Source organism: Larus michahellis, chromosome W (genome assembly GCF_964199755.1).
Source record: "Larus michahellis chromosome W, bLarMic1.1, whole genome shotgun sequence".
NCBI classification, from domain to species: Eukaryota; Metazoa; Chordata; class Aves; order Charadriiformes; family Laridae; genus Larus; species Larus michahellis.
The window spans coordinates 24296868-24316673 of NC_133929.1; the positions used below are offsets into that span (position 1 = coordinate 24296868).

A 19806-nucleotide genomic window follows, 5' to 3' on the forward strand; every position below is an offset into this window, starting at 1 on the left:
TTTTGTTCACATTGTGTTCTGTGTATCCTAAAGCAAAACGTTTTAACTGTTTCCATCAAAAAAGTCATAGATTTGTTCATGAAGTATGAAATTAAGATAGAAATGATCTTTTAGATTTGTGCTCTGAAAATGTTTGCTCTTTATTATCCAGAACTGAACTTGGAAAGTAGTAACTTTCCTGGAGTGAAGTTAAGGCCAAAGGTGCTCACACGTTCATATGGGAGCTGGGAAGGGTCAGCATCAAGCCCTTCAGGAGAGTGCAGTCCTGTTTGCATAGGATCATTTCCAAGAAGAGGATTTATGAACGGAAGCAGAGAAAGCACTGGTTATTTAGAAGAACTAGAAAGAGAGAGGTAAACTTCATTTATTCATTCAGTATGCATTGACTTCTAATTTTAATATAAATATTTACTAACATACCTAATATTTAGCTATCATGCATATGATTTTGATCAGTGGTATACTTATCCTATCGGGGAAGGAAAGCAGGAATATAAATTAGATTAAAATACACAAAACCATCAGAAATCCTAAAACACATAATATAGCTTCTGCATATATGTATTTCATTGTTACTGTTTGTTTGCTGAAGGTTACTTAATTTTGCTCAGCAGACTTTCAGCACCTTAAATAATTTTTGGAGGTGTGGGGTGGAGCATCCCAAATGCCTTCATACCTCCTCACTACTATTGATAAGTGCTGAAACTGTAGCAGTGTGATGGTGCAGTTTTTCTCTTGTTTACAAATAGTTATAGCTACCATAGGTGGTTGATTGGTTACTTAATATTAGGAGTCATTTACCTAGTGATTCTCTTAACAAAAATGACTGCTAAACAAAGGCATCTTGAAGCTGTCATCCCCATATGATGTTTTATCTGTTGGCGGTTTGTGAATAAACACAGAATTTAAGGCTATAGAGCTGTGAATCTAACATCTCCCACCATCACTGAATTTACTTAAATCTATGCTAGCTTGTGAGTACCGGGTTCATAAAGCTATAGGTCAGGACTAACAGGAATCTTTTCACAGGCTGAGAACTGTAGTTTATAGCTCTTCAGCATTTCAGGAAATGCAGTTTAATGTGTGTAGAATGAATGGAATATATTATGAAATCTTTGATCTCTGATATTCCCATTTGGCATTCTAGAAATGTATGTGAAAACTAAGTTAAAAATAAGCTTGAGAAATACTTAAATGTGTACTTTAGCTTTAAAGGGTATCAGTTTCTCCAGCATTTAGTATGTCTTTGCACACTTAAAATAGTCATTCTAGACTTCATTGCACTTTCAAGTTATGAACAGGATTTAAAGCCATCACTTGACTGACCTCATTGGAATATAAGCCACAGTTCATATTATAGCAACTTGCCAACTAGGTAACATGAGTGGTTTGAGGTATGCTAACTTAATTTTAAGATAAAGCTGCGCAGTAACAACTGGGAGTGCTTTGTTTCCCTTCTTTGAGGGCAGGAATGGTGGTGTATATCAAAGTGAGATGGCTTTAGGTCTAATGCAAAATTAGGTTCTAAACTATAACTATTAGGAGTGATGTGATAGTTCATTGCAGCTGAAGGATTATTAACTCACTAGTACAGTCTCTGTAGTATATTTGAGTCTAAAATGAAACAGGGGATCAAAAATCAGGAGGCTATCAAATATTGCTGTAATTAATGGAAGCTTTTTAGCAAAAAAATAAAGTAGCATAAGATGCTTTTCTTTCTCCTCATCCTAGAGAGCCACTCCTTGAATGCCGGCCCAGTTAACTTTGTTTATGGTTTACTAACAGTTTATGTGATGGGAGTTCTGTAGTTAGCTGTACTGATGAAGTCAAAGAGGACTTAGTGTGATACCCTGTTGAAGGTAGCAGATAACATAGTCGAGCATTATCTCCTCGTTCTTGAAGACCTTTGAAAGTTTAACTGGTAAAGAGCATCTTTCCTGAGAGTGGACTACTGTCTTCTATGACTCTGGAAAAATGAGTAATGAAAACACAGCTGAAACAAAAGTAGTAATATTTAAATATCTGTGGTGCAATTGCTTACATTTCCTATACAAGTCTGTAGTGCCTTTCATTTCACTTGGTCCTGACCGTGAGGTATTATGAGCCTACTAGTTTCATATGAATCAAATGATTATAGGAAGAATGAAATTTCCTCTGGCACATTAAGAATATATATTTTTTAATGAGCTGTCTACCCTTATGTCCACTTGCATAAGCAAATATCTCCATAGTTTGTAATGTGCCACAAGGGAAGGGCATTCACTTGCTTTGCTCAAACCATTGCATTTTAAAATGCATTCTATCAGTCACTCTTTTGCTGAGATGTTGGACTGCAATGCTCACTGATTTATTGTAGAATACTTCTTCCAGAGTATAAAAAACCCCACCGCCTTAATATTGTGCTGTTTTTACAAAGCTGCCTTTTATATTCGAACTGGATTGCTTAAACAATATCCCACTTACTACCTGGTGTGGTGGGTTAGCCTTGGTTAAAAGACAAACCCACCCAGCTGCTCACTACCCCCCTCCCCCAATGGGATGGGAGGAAATAGGATGAACAGGAGTGAGAAAGCTTTTGTGGGTCAAGATAAAGACAGGGAGATTGCTTACCAATTACTGCAAAAACAGACTCAACTTGAAGAAAATTAATTTATTGCCAATTAAAATAGATATTGATTTGGGTAGTGAGAAACAAGATGACAGACATTAAAACAGGTCCTTTCCTTCTCTCCTCCCCACCACTTCACTCCACTCCAGCCTCCTCTAATCCTCACAATGGTGCAGGGGGGAGGGAATGGGTATGGGTGTGCTTGCAGTCAGTATGTAACATTTTCTCTCTACTGCTCCTTCATTCTCTTTTTCCCCTGCTCTGGCATGGGTTCTCCATGGACAGCAGTTCCTTCAGGAATATCCATCCGCCTCAGCATAGGTTCTCCATGGGCTGCAGGGAATATCTGCTCTACCATGGAGCTCTTCCTCCTTTCTCTGATCTTGGTGTTCCCTCTGTTTCTCGCTTCCCCCCTGTGGCGGTGTGCTCTCCCCTTTTCCTCCTTTCCCCCCCGCCTCCGGCTCCTGCTCAAGCCATGGTCATCAGCGGGAGTTGTTATGAGTTGCACTTGGACTATGGGGGATGGCTGGCAACATAGTCAAAACACTGTCTGGAGTGGAGACCTAGATATCTTGTTCCCATGTGAATATGACTATAGGTCAATTCTCTTACTCTATAAATAGTGGACAGCCCAAGAGCCCTTTGAGCTCTCCTGCATGGCAGGGGGCTGCATGACAGGATCTCCCCTTGAGTGTGGACGCTCGCTTAAGGTTCTACTCCTCGAGGTTGAGAGATTCCTTGCCACAACAGATTCTCGGTAAGTGACTAATAGCACGCTAAACTTTGAAATCTTAGCTAAGTGATATAAGGATTGATTGCACATATATAATCCTTTAGACATAAAGCATTGGCCAAGTCTGGGACTAGAATTGGATCCAGCCGCACCTAGACTCCTCTCTGAGAAGGAGTTTAGAAAGCACGGGGGTCCTTTCTGAGCCTCGTGACTCAACAGGAGGGTCTCCCTGACATCTCTGTCTGACCCTGTCCTCTATGCAGTAAATAATCAAGTGTACCTTTCCATCGAATCTTGTAAAACACTGTTGCATTCACTACTAACTTTGTTAAATCACTGTTTTATGTTAATAAATATTTCACTACTTCTCTCTTACAAGTGAAGTTAATCACTCCGCCTGCGACACTGCCCCCCCCCCCCTTCTCCTCTGTCTGTCTGGTGTTTCCTACCCTTTTTTAAAATATGTTTTCACAGAGATGCTACCAGCTTTGCTGATTGGCTCAGCTTTGGCTGTTCTAGTACATGTAGAACCTTTTTCTTTTTATATACCTGAATATTATCAGTGCTGTGTCCTTTTATTGAAAGGAGAAATAGAATGATAATATTAACAATCTGAGTAATGCAGATACTTGTGAGACTTTCTACAGGGAGAATTTAAATGTCTTACCCATGACTACAGAGTTAAGTGTTAATGCTGAAATACAGAATTGGAGATGCTTTTGCATTAATGTACACATCTTGCCTACCCTCTCAGCGGTCCAAAACCTACCCGAAAGTTGGATTACGAGCATACGTTGTCACTTAATGCTACAGGGACAGGCAGGTTCTTCTAGGGATTACTAGTTTATTGTTACACGGAATTTCTAGCAATTAGCATAGCTTTCAGTTAAACAGAATTTCTAGTAATCAGTGTAGCTTTCTTAATATCTAGAGTTTTTAGTTACCTGGACAACCACATTGTTGTACTCCCTTCTTGTTACCTTCTTCTTTGAAGGTCAGTTTCTCATGGATATGCACATAGTTTTTGCTGTGCTGTGCTTTGTACTGGTACCTAGAAAGGTGTTGGTAACACACCAGTGTTTTGGCTACTGCTGAGCAGTGCTCCCACAGCATCAAGGCTGTCTCTCCAACATTCTCCCCCTCACCAGTAGGCTGGGAGTGGGCAAGATCTTGGGAGGGGACACAGCCAGGAAAATAAAAAAGGAAATAGTGAAATATATACAACATACAAAAATATAAAAAATATTAAAGAAAACCCTCGAGTCTCCCTATGTGCTTTCTGCCAGAAGCTCCAGGTTAGAGGCTGCATAACAGACTTATGTCATTTAAGTGCAAGTGTTTTTCTTGAAAGCACCCGAGACTGAACAACAATTGGTGTGATATATGTGTTTTCCAGCAACCAGGTGCGAGTCCCTTGAGCGTACTTACAATCCTCCTCGCCGATCTTCCATTGCTTTCCCATATTCCACACCCTCGATCAAGAGACTGCTTCTGCTGGGGTTCATTTAGTCTCGCAGGGCATAACACAGAGTAATTTACAAAGGCATGCAATAAACATATATATATAGAAAAAGGAAAAAAGAAAACAACAAAAAACCATATCTCTACAGTACTGCTTTGAATCAGGTGTCCCATTTCTCTTTTTCTGCCGCTTTCTCGTAGCGCGTACAGCATACTTTTGTGCTAACACAGCATATTTCCTTTGTAATTGTTCCTGCCGTTTTTGGTTTTTTTGTTCGGTTGGTTTTTTTTTCCCCCATCACTTGCGGCTGACATAAAAGTCTGTCTTTGCAACAAGAGCTCACCCTTAAGTTTCTCATTTTCCTACAGAGCATCCTATATATTTTGGCTCAACTCCTTTTCCCAATCAACCATGATCTTATAGGCAAACAGCCACCAATCAGCCATACACCCTGCATGGGCGAGCTGTTCCCGAGAGTGTAAGCGTGTCGGTTGGTGAAAACCCCCCCAGGATTTCAGGACTTCCATCGGTTCTACGGCCCCCCAGGGTTCTGGCCCCACACGAGTGCACGTTTCCCACTTAACCCACAGGGTACACCATGGCTCCACGGTCCACCCTGGTCTATCTACCTGGGGCGCGCTCACCTCCTCCTTGTCCTTACGCCTAAACATTGTGTATATACAGACTCTTCGCTTGACGGAGTGTCAGCCCTAGTCGCGTACGAGAACAGTACCACACCGGGCAGAACGCCTGCTCAAGTGGAGTCACCTAACGACACTGCACACAACAAAAAGCAAACAGTAGCACACATGCTGATCAGCAGGTATAAGCTGGCGCCCACACACACTTACACAGCAGACATACAAAACACCACTTCTACCTCGGGGAGACAATGCTCCGACCATGGGCAGTTCCAACCCCCCATACAGGGACAGCACGATCTTGGTGCAGCCATGCACCCCACTAACCAAGCCCCACCCACTATTCACTGGTGTGGGGACAGCATGATCTTGGTGCGGCTGTGCACTCCACTGAGCAAGCCCCATCCATATCTCTACTGTAATGTTTTTGCAACACAGACTGTGAGATTTTTGTTTAAAGCATAGTGTGACTTTGTTTTCTGGACCCGTGGCCCTTCCCACTGTATTCCTTTTTAAAGTGGGAAATGTTAGCTTTAGGCTTTTTTTTTTTTTTTAACATTGCATAGTCATTTGCTGTCATGCAGTTTGCTATTTCCATATTACCACAGCTAAAGAAACATAATTATCTCACAAAAATGATGTTAAATAATGACTTCTTTGACAATACAAGTAGTATTCGAAGATTAAGATAAGATATCAGTATTTCACCTGTCAGCATAAACCAATCATCATATACAGTTTAAAATGCAGCTCTTTAACCTGTATTGTATGACATTCTTTAATTCTATTTTTTCTTCCATTCTATCCATTATAATGTACGTGTACAGCGAGGAATATAGTTTTCAGTCCTACTTAGTTAAAATACTTTACATTTGAAGTTAAAAGTATGTAACTGGTTTGTATTATTGGAATCCCGTCCTTGTCGCCAATTATGTAATGGGTTCTTTTTTGGAGAGATTCCAACATACAAAGCAGAGCTCACACAAGGAAAAAAAAAGGTTAACTCTGCTTTATTGTGAAGCCTTGCTACAGAGAAAAAAAAAAAAAAAAAGCAGTGAATTCAGCTTTATTGCGAAGCCTTGCAAAGCGGTTCCCAGATGTCCCAAAAGTTACTTCAGAGAGTCTTACCAACCCCATAGACCGTAGTAGCACCGCTGAGCAGCAGGATAACGAGAAGCCACATCAGTATGGCACAGGGAGGCAGGCACAGCGCTTGCTAAGCAGTTCCCAAATGTCCCAAAAGTTACTTGAGAGAGTCTTACCAACCCACAGACTGTAGTAGCACTGCCGAGCAGCAGGATAACAAGGAGCCACATCAGTATGGCAGAGGGAGGCAGGCACAGCGTTTTCCAGGGCGTCCCCTGTATCTTCAAAGTGTGCTCATGTCTCTCTCCCTCTCCAGCGTCCTTATATCCTGCCCCAGACTGAGTGGAAAAGTACAGGCTAGAGTCGCTGCACACGTGGCCAGCGCATGCGGCGAGCCTTACCAGACTCATGGATCCAGCTTTGCTAACAGCGGCTGTCTGATATGCGACCACATTGTTGTACTCCCTTCTTGTTATCTTCTTCTTCGAAGGTCAGGTTCTCATGGATACGCACATAGTTTTTGCAGCAACAGTACTGAGGTCCTTTTTCTCAGCACGTATACTGGGTTTGGTTCAACTAGTAATTTTCCGTCGTGTCTCACTCTGACCATCCTCTATTATCCCTTACACACATGCTCAGATCACTAATACTTCTTATCTATCAAATACATACACACATATATATACACACAGATCAGTCAGTCACTTATGACTTTATACACGAAAGTTCTTTAAGTTCATAACTACAGAATTTCATCTATCATAGCAGACTCGGGATTGTGTATTCTCACCCAGGGTCAAATTTCCTTGAGGCACACATTGACTTTCTCCATTCTTCAGCATCACCCACCAAGTACATCCAGGAAATTGAGCAAAAACAGTCCCACAAATGGGTTTGCCTTTGCCTGAGGCAGGAAAAACCCAAACGGTTTTCCCCAGCATGTTCCTCTCATGCACCACAGGGACTTTATCCCCTTCTACAGTATGCAAAAGGTCTGGTTGAGCAGGACCAGCTCGATTGATGGATCCCCTGGTGTTAACTAACCAGGTAGCTTGTGCTAAATGCTTGTCCCAATTTTTAAAGGTTCCACCCCCCATTGATTTCAGGGTGGTTTTTAATAGTCCATCGTATCGCTCAATTTTCCCAGAAGCCGGTGCATCATAGGGGATATGATATACCCACTCAGTGCCATGTTCTTTTGCCCAATTACTTATAAGACTGGTTTTGAAATGAGTCCCATTGTCTGACTCAATTCTTTCTGGAGTACCACGTTGCTATAACACTTGCCTTTCAAGGCCCAGGATGGTATTCTGGACAGTGGCATGGGGTACGGCATAGGTTTCCAACCATCCGGTGCTTCCTTCCACCATTGTCAGCACGTAACGCTTACCCTGGCGCGTTTGAGGGAGTGTGATGCAGTCAATTTGCCAGGCCTCCCCATACTTATATTTCAGCCATCGTCCCCCATACCACAAAGATTTTAACCATTTAGCTTGCTTGATTTCGGCGCACGTTTCACAGTTGTGGATAACCTGCGCAATAGCATCCATGGTTAAATCCACCCCTCGGTCACGGGCCCATTTATATGTTGCATCCCTTCCTTGATGACCTGAAGTGTCATGGGCCCACCGAGCTAAGAATACTTCACCTTTATGTTCCCAGTCCAAATCCGTCTGGAAAATCTTAGCAGCCTGGTCCACTTGCTGATTGTTTTGATGTTCCTCAGTGGCCCAACTCATGGGTATGTGGGCATCTACATGGCATACCTTCACGACTAGTTTCCCTAGCAGGTCAGCAATATCTTGCCACAATTCAGCAGCCCAGATGGGTTTACCTTTGCGCTGCCAGTTGCTCTGCTTCCACTGCTTTAACCATCCCCACAGAGCATTGGCCACCATCCATGAGTCAGTACAGAGACAGAGCATTGGCCACTTTTCTCATTCAGCAATGCCTAGGGCCAGCTGGATGGCTTTTACCTCTGCAAGTTGACTCAATTCACCTTGTCCTTCAGCAGCTTCTGTGACTTGCCATGTAGGACTCTATACAGCAGCTTTCCACCTTTGAGGTTTTCCTACACTATGACAAGATCCATCAGTGAACAGAGCATACTGTTTCTCATTATCTGAGAGTTCATTATATGGTGGGGCCTCCTCAGCACGAGTCACCACCTTCTCTGGTGGTATTCCAAAATCTTTGCCTTCGGGCCAGTTTATGATCACATCTACGATTTCTGGACAATTTGGGTTTCCTATTCGAGCTCGCTGAGTGATTAAGGCAACCCACTTACTCCAGGTAGCATCGGTGGCACGATGAGTAGAGGGAACTTTACCCTTGAACATCCACAGCCCAGCACTGGTAATTGGGGCACCAGGAGGAGCTGTGCTTCCGTACCAATTACCTCTGAAGCAGCTCTAACTCCTTCATGTGCTGCCAAGATGTCTTTCTCAGTTGGGGTATAGTTGGCCTCGGAGCCTTTGTATCCTCGACTCCAGAATCCTAGGGGTCGACCTCAAGTCTCCCCTGGTGCTTTCTGCCAGAGACTCCAGGTAGGGCCATTGTCCCCGGCTATGGCATAGAGCGCATTTTTAATGTCCCATCCTGTTCGGACTGGTCCAAGGGCTACTGCACGCACGATCTCTTGTTTAATTTGTTCAAAGGCCTATCATTGCTCAGGACCCCACGTAAAATCATTTTTCTTCTTTCAAGTCACTTCATAGAGAGGTTTCACAATCTGACTGTAACCTGGAATGTGCAGTCTCCAGAAACCTACAACACCTAAGGCGGCTTGTGTTTCCTTTTTGTTAGCAGGTGGGGACATAGCTGTTATTTTGTTAATCACATCCATTGGGATCTGGTGACACCCATCTTCCCACTTAATCCCCAAGAACTGGATGTCTCATGAAGGTTCTTTGACCTTACCTCTTTTTATGGCAAAACCTGCTTTCAGAAGAATCTTGATTATTGTCTTACCTTTCTTGAAAACTTCTTGTGCTCTATTACCCCACACAACGATGTCATCAATGTACTGCAGGTGTTCTGGAGCTCCAGTCTTCTCCAGTGCAGCCTGGATCAGTCCATGGCAAATAGTAGGGCTGTGTTTCCACCCCTAGGACAGTCGATTCCAGGTGTACTGGACACCCCTCCAGGTGAAAGCAAACTGTGGCCTGCACTCTGCTGCTAAAGGAATAGAGAAGAATGCATTAGCAATGTCAATTGTAGCACACCACTTGGCTGCCTTGGACTCCAGTTCATACTGCAGTTCTAGCGTGTCTGGCGCAGCAGCACTCAGTGGGGGTGTGACTTCATTCAGGCCACGATAGTCTACTGTTAGCTGCCAGTCTCCATCAGACTTTTGCACTGTCCATATCGGGCTGTTAAAGGGTGAGTGATCACTCCTTGGGTCTTTAGCCAACAAATCAGGTTCTGGATGGGAACCAGGGAGTCTCGGTTCGGGCGATACGGTCATCAATGCACCATGGAAGTAGCAAAGGACACCTGCTGTTCTTTAACCCTCAGCAGTCCCACCACAGAAGGATCATCTGAAAGGCCAGGTAAGGTAGGCAGCTGTGTAATGTCCTCAGTCTCTACGGGTGCTATACCAAAAGCCCTCCTACACCCTTTCGGGTCTTTGAAATACCCTCTCTTGAGGTAGTAGTCTATGCTAAGGACGCATGGAGCATCTGGGCCAGCCACAATGGGGTGCTTCTCCCATTTATTCCCATTCAGGCTCACTTCAACCTCCAGTACAGTCAGTTCTTGAGACCCTCCTGTCACACCAGAAATAGTGACAGATTCTGCCCCTTTATGATTCAATGGCAATAGGGTACACTGTGCACCAGTGTCCACTGGGGCTTTATACTTTTGTGGCTCTAACATGCCAGGCCATCGAATCCACACAGTCCAATAAACTCGGTTATCCCTCTCCGCCTCCTGGCTGGAGGCAGGGCACCTCTAGCGTTGAGGACAACATCTAGAATTAGCAAACGAGTTCCTATCTGGACCAGAGAACTGCTTACCACGGACTGGAGCAGCCGCCCTCCTGCAAAAATTCTTTCTTCCATCTGCTTTGCCTTGCAACTCAAGCACTCGTGCCTGTAGGACCAGGGTAGGTTTTTTTTATCCCATTTACTCATGTCCTCTCCATAGTTGCAGAGGCAAAGCCACAGGAAGTGCTGGAGCGGGTCCTATTTCTCTTGAATCGGTTTTGTAGGAGGGTGTTTTTTCTTAATGACTGAGACATGGGTCTGTTGAGGGGAAGAGTAGGATCCTTTCTCCATCCCAGACAGTTTTTCCAACAGTTTGTCATTTTTCTTAGCTATTGCCTCATTTTGCTCAGCTATTGTCTTGGTCATTTTCTCAGGGTTTTTTTTTTTTTTTTTTTTTTTTTTACAGCTGCCACAGTGAGGGGACGATAGAGACTGTCTTCATACTGGTGTACCCTGATAGCCGCTTCATTTACAGTTGGTGCATCAACATTGGATCCTCCCCAAACCATTGCTGACAATGTGTGGGAATACATCGATGGTGCTCTCTGCACAAACTTTGTTAGCAAAGATTGTTTGCATGGCATTTCATCAGGGTCTACATTCACTTGCCATTTACCATAAATCACCTCTTGCACAGCCAGTTCCCTCAGGTACTCAATACCTTTTTTCCATGCTGGTCCACTTACTGGGATGGGATTTGTTATCATCCTTAAAGGGATACCTGCCCTTTACAGCTGATAGCATTTGCCTCCGGAGACTGAGAGTATTTGTCTTCTTCCCAATTGCTTTATCAATACCTCCATCTCTGGCCATGTTTCCCAACTGCCTAGCTTCTCTACCATCTAAGTTTATGCAATCAGCCCCATTGTCCCAGCATTGGAGCAACCAGGAGATAAGTGTCTCCCCTTCACAATGACTAAAGTCCTTCCTCATGTTTCTCAAATCCTTCATAGAGAACGATTTAACAATTTTCTCTACATCTGAGTCCTCCTCCTGCATTGATGCTGCCCGAGAAGGACCCTCTCCTGGATCTGCTTTAGTAGGACCCTTTCCTTTATCTTCAGCAGAAGAACTCTCTCCCATGCTGTCTGGCTTGAGCTGGTTTTTGTTGTACAGGATAGGGGAACAAGCTGATCTCCTTTTCTGCTTTGATGCTGCCCGAGAAGGGTCCTCTCCTGGATCCTCAGCAGAAGAGGCAGGGGAAGGAGCTGATTTCCTTTTCTGTTTCCTGGTCACTGGGGCAACTTGTACCAGTTGTGTTGGAGTTTGAGTAGCAGCAGTACTCATTGTTGAAGCAGCTGGAGTAGTGACAGTAGGAGCTGGTGCTGATGGGGAGGTAGCTTGGGGAGTGGTTTATGTCTGTGCCAGCTGTGAATTGGCTTGTGGGATATGAGTAGCAGAAACACATGTCGCACAATACCCACTCCTGCAGCGATGTTTAACACAAAACCACCCCTACAACACATTCAGGAGCACCAGCAACAAAATCGCAATCTTTTCAAAGTAACATTCATTTTCTAAGCAGCCCAAAAGGTTTCCATCCCCTAGCTCTTTGACATAAGCATTGAAGGGCAAGATAAACCTTTCCCAGGTGAAACCAAAAGTGTAATTAGTAATAGAATCCATCATGTGATGCCCAAAACATGCAGGCATAGCCATTATCCAAGTAACCATATTATACATCTGAACGCCAATCCAGACAAAAATAGCATGTTTAAACCACCGCATACAAATCCAAAGAGCAAGTAAACCATGCAACATATTCAGCAAGTCCAGCAGCATTGCATCTATTAACTTCAAACAATGCTCTCTAAAGGCACAATATAACATTTCGCTTAGGAACGACATTCCCTGAGCAAACTGGAAGCTTGTGCCCCTAGTTGGGCACCAATAAACCTGTCATGGTTTGGGCTGAGTTGGCCAATGACAACATGACAGATGCTCTCCCCCATCTCTCGCTCCAAGGAGAGGAAGAAGAGAGATAGATTTGTGAGTTTAGGAAAAAACCTAAACTACTTAAATGAAATATTAATGATAATAAAAATGGAAAAAATGAAATATATACAATATATAAAAATATATACAAAACCATATCAAGCTCCCAGGGAGATGTCACTGGCAGGCACTGAGAAAGTGCCAGACCAGACTCAGTGACAAATGGGAACTGGAACACACTGGCCAGGATCAAAAGGCAGAGGAGCTGACAGAGTCCTCCTCAGACATCAGTCATTGAAGAAAAGTCAACCTGATCCCTCAGCTTTTATACTGAGCATGGCAGATGGGATGGAATACCTGATTGGTCAGTTTCGGTCACCTGACCTGTCCACTCCTTCCCAGAGGTGTGACCCCTCCACAGGGTAAAAAAAACAAGTCAGCTGACTATGGTTGCCACAGCAACGAGGATAAGCAAGAGCCTCTCCCACTGAACAGTCGGCTCTGCTTCACCCCAAACCAGGACACAACCCCATACAACGCTACAGGCTTCGGGAAGAGTGGCTGGAAAGCTGCCTGGTGGAAAAGGACCTGGGGGTGTTGGTCAACAGCTGGCTGAATATGAGCCAGCAGTGTGCCCAGGTGGCCAAGAAGGCCAATAGCATCCTGGAGTGTATTAGAAATTGTGTGACCAGCAGGACTAGGGAAGTGATTGTTCCCCTGTACTCTGCACTGGTGAGGCTGCACCTTGAGTGCTGTGTTCCATTTTGGGCCCCTCACTACAAGACAGACATTGAGGTGCTGGAGCGGGTCCAGAGAAGGGCAACAAAGCTGGTGAGGGGGTCTAGAGCATGAGTCCTATGAGGAGCGCCTGAGGGAACTGGGGTTGTTTAGCCTGGAGAAAAGGAGGCTCAGGGGAGACCTTATCGCTCTCTACAACTACCTGAAAGGAGGTTGTAGCAAAGTGGGTGTCAGTCTCTTCTCCCAGGTGACAGGACAAGAGGAAACGGCCTCAAGTTGCGCCAGGGGAGGTTTAGACTGGATATTAGGAAAAAATTCTTCACCTAAAAGGTTATCAAGCATTGGAACAGGCTGCCCAGGGAAGTGTTTTGAGTCACCATCCCTGGAGGTATTTAAAAGACTTGTAGATGTAGTGCTTAGGGACATGGTTTAGTGGTGGACTTGGCAGTGTTAGGTTAACAGTTGGACTTGATCATCCTAAAGGTCTTTTCCGACCAAAACGATTCTGATTCTATCTAGGGCATATTGCAAAGTTGTCCCACAATATCAATCAATTGTGAAGGAAATTAGAGACATGCAGCTGTTTCCATTGAAAGCTTCTTTACGTCCTAAAATGAATCTGACTGAAATCCCAGATGTTTTCAGAGGCCTCTCTGCAAGACAGGTTTCTAAAGATTTGGGCATTGAAAGCTACTTGATAGATTGGATGTGTGGTGGGTTCAACTTGGCTGGCTGCCAGGTACCCACCCAGCCGCTATCTCCCTCCCTCTCCTCAACAGAACAGGGGGAGAAAATACAATGAGAAAGTTCATGAGTCAAGGTAAGGACAGGGAGATCGCTCACCTATTATCATCACGGGCTAACCAGACTTGACTTGGGGAAATGTATTTTACTGCCAATTAATAACAGAGTAGGATAGTGACAAATAAAAACAAAACTAAACACACCTTCCCCCATCCCTCCCTTCTTCCCAGGCTCAACTTCACTCCCAACTTCTCCGTCTCCTCCCCCCACTTCAAGTGGCGCAAGGGGATGGGGAATGAGGGTTGTGGTCAGATCATAACACTTTGTCTCTGCTGCTCCTTCTTCCTCATGCTGTTCACCTCCTCCAGCATGGGGTCTCTCCCACGGGGACACAGTTCTTCATGAACTGCTCCAATGTCGGTCCTTCCCATGGGCTGCAGTTCTTCAAGAACTGCTCCAGCATGGGTCCTTTTCCAAGGGATACAGTCCTTCAGGAACAGACTGCTCCAGCGTGGGTCCCCCACGGACCACAGATCCTGCCAGAAAACCTGCTCCTGTGTGCGTTCCTTTCCACAGGCCGCAGTTCCTGCCAGGAGCCTGCCTCCAGTGTGCCCTCTCCACGGGCTGCAGCTTCTTTCAGGGCATATCTACCTGCTATGACAGAATCTAATGTGTCTGACATTTGAACTAATGGCTATCTTCCCTTCCAGTTTTCCATTGAAATGGTCTTTTTTCTTAGTTCCTAGAGTATTAGCAAGATTAATGGAACAGAGTTCTCTGTGTATAGTATTTCATAGGGACAGGGCACCTTGGTTCTTATCCAGAATAAGTAGTCTTTGATGTCCATCTTAAAACAGCATACTTGTTTGTATTCTTTCCAGTGCTGTGTTCTACCACGTGATAGTAAAATCTTTAAGTGTACTTGGGGCTTTCAGTTAAGCTTTAAACGAACTCCAGGTCACTCAGAACAAGGAGTATTAATTTATAGCAACTGGAGTTCTTTATGATCTGTGATCCTTTCCCACTGTTGTGGACTCTAAGGCGACAGGTTTTTTTTATTTTTTTATCAATGATAATGACAGCTTAAGCAGTAAACTGATCTTTGTTTAAAATAACCCTGGGGAAAAAAGGGAGAGGGATATTTTAATTTGAGATGAGTTCGCTGATCTGGTTATGAAACACTACACACGCAGTGTTACCATCACAATTGAGGGGGTGAAGATTCGTGCTGCTGAGAAAATGATCTGTAGAGACACGGTCAGATAACATCTGGCTTCATTATTAGTGCAACGATTAATAATCAGAACTGCCCTATTCATTATGCTGTTTGAGGGGACATGTAAGAACACTTAGGGCATCAGGATAGACCCTGAATAGCCAAAAGAATCAGAATTTGAGGGTGGGGGACACAGGACAGTGCATCTGGAATCACTAATTTCTGAAAGGAAAACCAACCACTTGTTTTCCTATGCTTTGTGTTTAAATTTGTTTGGCATGTTTAGTAAGTTTCTGTGTTTCTAAACATATATTTAACAAATATTTCTTTTCTAGTAGATTTTATTGTTTGCATTAAAACAGACTTTCAAAGAACTCATGGAATTTGAAAATCTCAATATTAAAACAATTTGGAAAGAAAACTAATATTTTTCAGAGACCTGAAATGGGAACACTTCCACCCAGGAATCTAATACATTGGGCACAATACATGCTGCTCGTGGGCAAGAGTGTTGGATGAGGACCAAGTGATTTATTAACTGTGTGTGAATTTGGCAAATTCACTAGATGTTTAGCTTGGCCAAAATGATCTTCTGAAGGGAAAAAAAATAATAATGGATTCAGTTACCAGAATAAATGATTAAATTGTCTGCATGTTTCTCTCTTGCTCATCTCCCCTCTAGTTCCAAAGTGTTTAAAGGGGGGGGGGGGGCGGGGTGTGTGGGGGTGTGTTTAGGTTACCAGTTTAGAATATAATTCCTATTAAATGTATCCTGCTTTCTCTCTGGCTAGTTCCAGGTGGATTTGGTTTTACTGAATTACTGAAGCACGTACCTAAAAAATTTTAATAGTATTTTCTGTATAAACAGCTAACATTTAACAGCTAAAAATTTGCCGTCTCAAACAATAATATTTTTTTTTTCTATGCAGACAATTCTGTTTAATTTTCCTATTTTATGTATTGCTTGGTTGAAAGAGAATTGTACCTGTTTTGTCTCTGGTGTTGAGCAAAAGCTACTGTTTGACATATCGGTAGCTTTGAGAGTAATTTTCAGGAATTTGTTACCTTTTCAAGGTTTTGTCATTTTATGGCCTACCAATGGAAGTGAAATTTTTAATTATAATTGTAATTATGTAATCTAAGTAGAGTAGCATATATTTTGTTGCCCTTCTTACTGGGAATAACATTGACATATTTATCCAAAAAATATTTCCAAAAGAAGAAACCACTTTTCTGTGACCCTGCACTCATTCAGCTATACTTATTGTTGGGTGCTTCAAAAAAAACCTCACAAAACCCCACAAAAAACAAACCACCACCACCCCCCACACACACATTGGGCAAGTCTTTTGAAATACTGATCTTGTAGAAAATTTCTCAAATTGAAAACCTTTTTTCCTCATAAAAGCATTATAATGTTCAAAAAACCACAACTTCATTTGCCTTGCTGCAAATGAAATAACTGTATTAGGGGAAGCTGTTGTCAGGAAAATCCCATTCCTGAACTATTGTATCAATTAGTCTTTACAATATGAAATTGTATGAACTTTCTTAAGATATATAGTTTACGCTGTATACTGCATAGTTGTGGTTAAGTCTGCATGACTAAAGGACCTTAGCTTGTTAGGGGCTGTTGTCACCCTCCTTGCACCCTAAAGAAGAAAGGTGTCGTGGTTTTGGCTGGATTGGCCAATCAGAATGACAGATGGCCCTCCCCCCCCTCTCTCCTCAGAGAGGAGAGGAAGAGATAAGGAGATTTACGAGTTTAGAAAAAAAATTAAACTACTTTAATTAAAATAACAATAAATAAGGAAATAAGAAATAATAATAAAATAATAATAATAAAAAAGTATACAATATATACAAAACCGTATCCAGCTCCCAGGATGACGATCGCGTCACCAGCAGACACAGGGAAAGTCCCAGACTGGAGTCAGTGACAGACAGGAGCTGAATTCCGGAACTAGAGTCAGGAGTGCTCGGATCGGGATCAAAGGCAGATGAACAGACAGGGTCCTCCTCAGACGTCGGCCATTGAAGAAAGAGAGCGAGCCAGAGCCCCCTTGCCCCTTTGATCCCTCAGCTTTTATACTGAGCGTGATGCATATGGGATGGAATAGCCTGTTGGTCAGTTTTGGGTCACCTGTCCTGTCTGCTCCTCCCTGCGGGTGGGACCCCTCTATGCTTCTCTGCTTCCGACCCTCTAACGGGGCAAACAGCGAAGTGAGCTGACCTTGGTTGTTATAGCAATAAGTCTAAGCAAGAGCCTCTGTGCATACCATTCCTTGGTATAATCAGGTCTTATCACTCTGAGAGTGAACAGTTTCTGAACAATATGCTGTTAATTTCAGAGTTTAGTCAGTTAGAAGAGGCCCAGCTAAAAAGTAAAATTACAAATCAGAAAATTGGTTCTGTTTTACCTCAAACCAGGACAAAAGGATACCCTGAACTACTGAGATAGAGGGGCTAGGATGCTGGCATTAATAGGGGCAGTATCAAAAGCCTTACTAAAATCCAGAAAAACTACGTCCGCCGCCTTCCCTTCATCCACTAGGTGGGTGACCTTATCGTAGAAGGATATTAAGTTAGTTAAACAGGACTTTTCCTTTGTGAACCCGTTGGCTGTACCTGATGACTGCATTGTCCTTTAAATGCCTTTTAACAGTACCCAGTATAATATTCTCCATAACTTTTCCAGGTACTGAGGTTAGACTAACAGGTCTGTAGTTTCCTGGGTCTTCTCTCACGCCCTTTTTGTAGATTGGAATAACATTGGCTAGCTTCCAGTCAGCAGGGACCTCCCCAGACTCCCAAGACCGTTGGTAGATGATCGAGAGGGTTCCTGCTGTAACATCCGCTAGCTCCTTCAGTACTCTGGGATGAATTCCATCAGGCCCCATGGACTTATGAACATTCAGCTGATACAGCTGGTCCCTTACAATTTCATTGTCCACAAATGGAAAGTCACTGTTCCCGCAGTCATAGTCCTCTGACTCAGAGGACCAGGAAGACCAAGGACTATCAATATTATTAAAGACTGAGGCAAAAAAACCCACATTGAATGCCTCTGCTTTTCCTTCATCCCTATTAGTCAGGTGACTATGTTCAAGAAGTATTGGTCCAATGTTTTTTTTTAGACCTCCTCTTGCTATTGACGTACTTAAAAAAGCCTTTCTTGTTGTCTGACACAACACTGGCCAGTTTTAACTCTAATTGAACTTTGGCCTTTTGTGTCTTCTCCCTGCATACATGAACCACAGCTCTGTACTCTTCCTGCAAAGCCTGACCTCGCTTCCAGAGATCGCACAATTTTTTTTTTTCCTCTTGAGCTCCACAAGGAATTCCCTGTTCACCCAAGCTGGTCTTCTGCCCTGCTTGCTTGACTTTCGACACAATGGGATTGCCTGCTCCCATGCTTCTAAATATGGTTCTTAAAGACTGACCAGCACTCATGGACTCCTAAGCCCTCAAAAGCAGATTCCATGGGGACACTGCTAACTAGCTCCCTGAATAGCTTAAAGTTTGCTCTCTTGAAATCCAGGGTAGCAACTCTGCTGTCCTTTTTTCTCATTACACTGAAAATTTTAAACTCGGCCATTTTGTGATCACTGTGGCCAAGACAGCCACCTACCATAATATCTCCCACGAGTCCTTCTCTATTCGCAAACAACAAGTCTAGGAGGGCATCTTTCCTAGTTGGCTCACTGAGTACTCGTGACAAGAAGTTATCTTCCACAAACTTCAGGAATTTCCCAGACCTGCTCATCTCAGCAGTATAGTATTCCTGGTTGATGTCTGGGAAGTTGAAATCTCCCATAAGGACAATGGCTACTGATCCAGAGATTTCTCTTAATTGCCTATAGAATAACTCATCGGTGCTGTCATCCCGACTGGGCGATTGATAGTAGACACCCACTACAACATCTCCCTTGTTTTCCATTCCCCTCTCGACCGCATCATCCCTAACTGTAAGGGCTGTACAATCAAACCTCTCCCTTACATATAGTGTGACATCTCCATCTCGCCTGCCCTGCCTATCATAGAATCATAGGGTTGGAAGGGACCTCTGGAGATCATCTAGTCCAACCCCCTGCCAGAGCAGGGTCACCTAGAGCAGGTTGGACAGGAATGCATCCAGGCGGGTTTTGAATGTCTCCAGAGATGGAGACTCCACCACCTCTCTGGGCAGCCTGTTCTAGTGCTCTGCCACCCTCAAAGGAAAGAAGGTCCTCCTCATGTTTAGGTGGAACTTCCTATGCTCAAGTTTGTGCCCATTACCCCTTGTCCCGTCCCCGGGCACCACTGAAAAGAGCCTGGCCCCATCCTCCCTTTAAGTATTTATAAGTGTTGATAAGATCCCCCCCTCAGCCGTCTTTTCTCCAGACTGAAGAGACCCAAATCCCTCAGCCTTTCTTCATTAAGAGAGGTGTTCCAGTCCCCTAATCATCTTGGTAGCCCTTTGCTGCACCCTCTCCAGCAGTTCCCTGTCCCTCTTGAACCGGGGAGCCCAGAACTGGACACAGTACTCCAGGTGCAGCCTCACCAAGGCAGAGTAGAGGGGGGAGGATGACCTCCCTCGACCTGCTGGCCACACTCTTCTCGATGCACCCCAGGATAACATTGGCCTTCTTGGCCACAAGGGCACATTGCTGGCTCA

At 43.8% G+C, this 19806-nt stretch overlaps 2 protein-coding genes across 8 annotated transcripts in view; one reads left to right on the forward strand and one right to left on the reverse strand.

The window, feature by feature from the left end:
- Positions 1-19652, reverse strand: part of LOC141735605 (adenomatous polyposis coli protein-like) — a 90188-nt gene extending 70536 nt beyond the window's left edge. For both annotated transcript variants that reach the window (XR_012584805.1, XM_074568665.1), the window contains exon 1: positions 6707-19652. The gene's annotated coding sequence lies outside the window, so the exon portion shown is untranslated. The remainder of the gene's footprint in view (positions 1-6706) is intronic.
- Positions 1-19806, forward strand: part of LOC141735603 (adenomatous polyposis coli protein-like) — a 159817-nt gene that overhangs the window by 21168 nt on the left and 118843 nt on the right. For all 6 annotated transcript variants that reach the window (XM_074568649.1, XM_074568655.1, XM_074568656.1 and 3 more), the window contains exon 4: positions 152-353. In XM_074568649.1, the coding sequence (XP_074424750.1) occupies positions 152-353 (202 nt within the window). The remainder of the gene's footprint in view (positions 1-151; positions 354-19806) is intronic.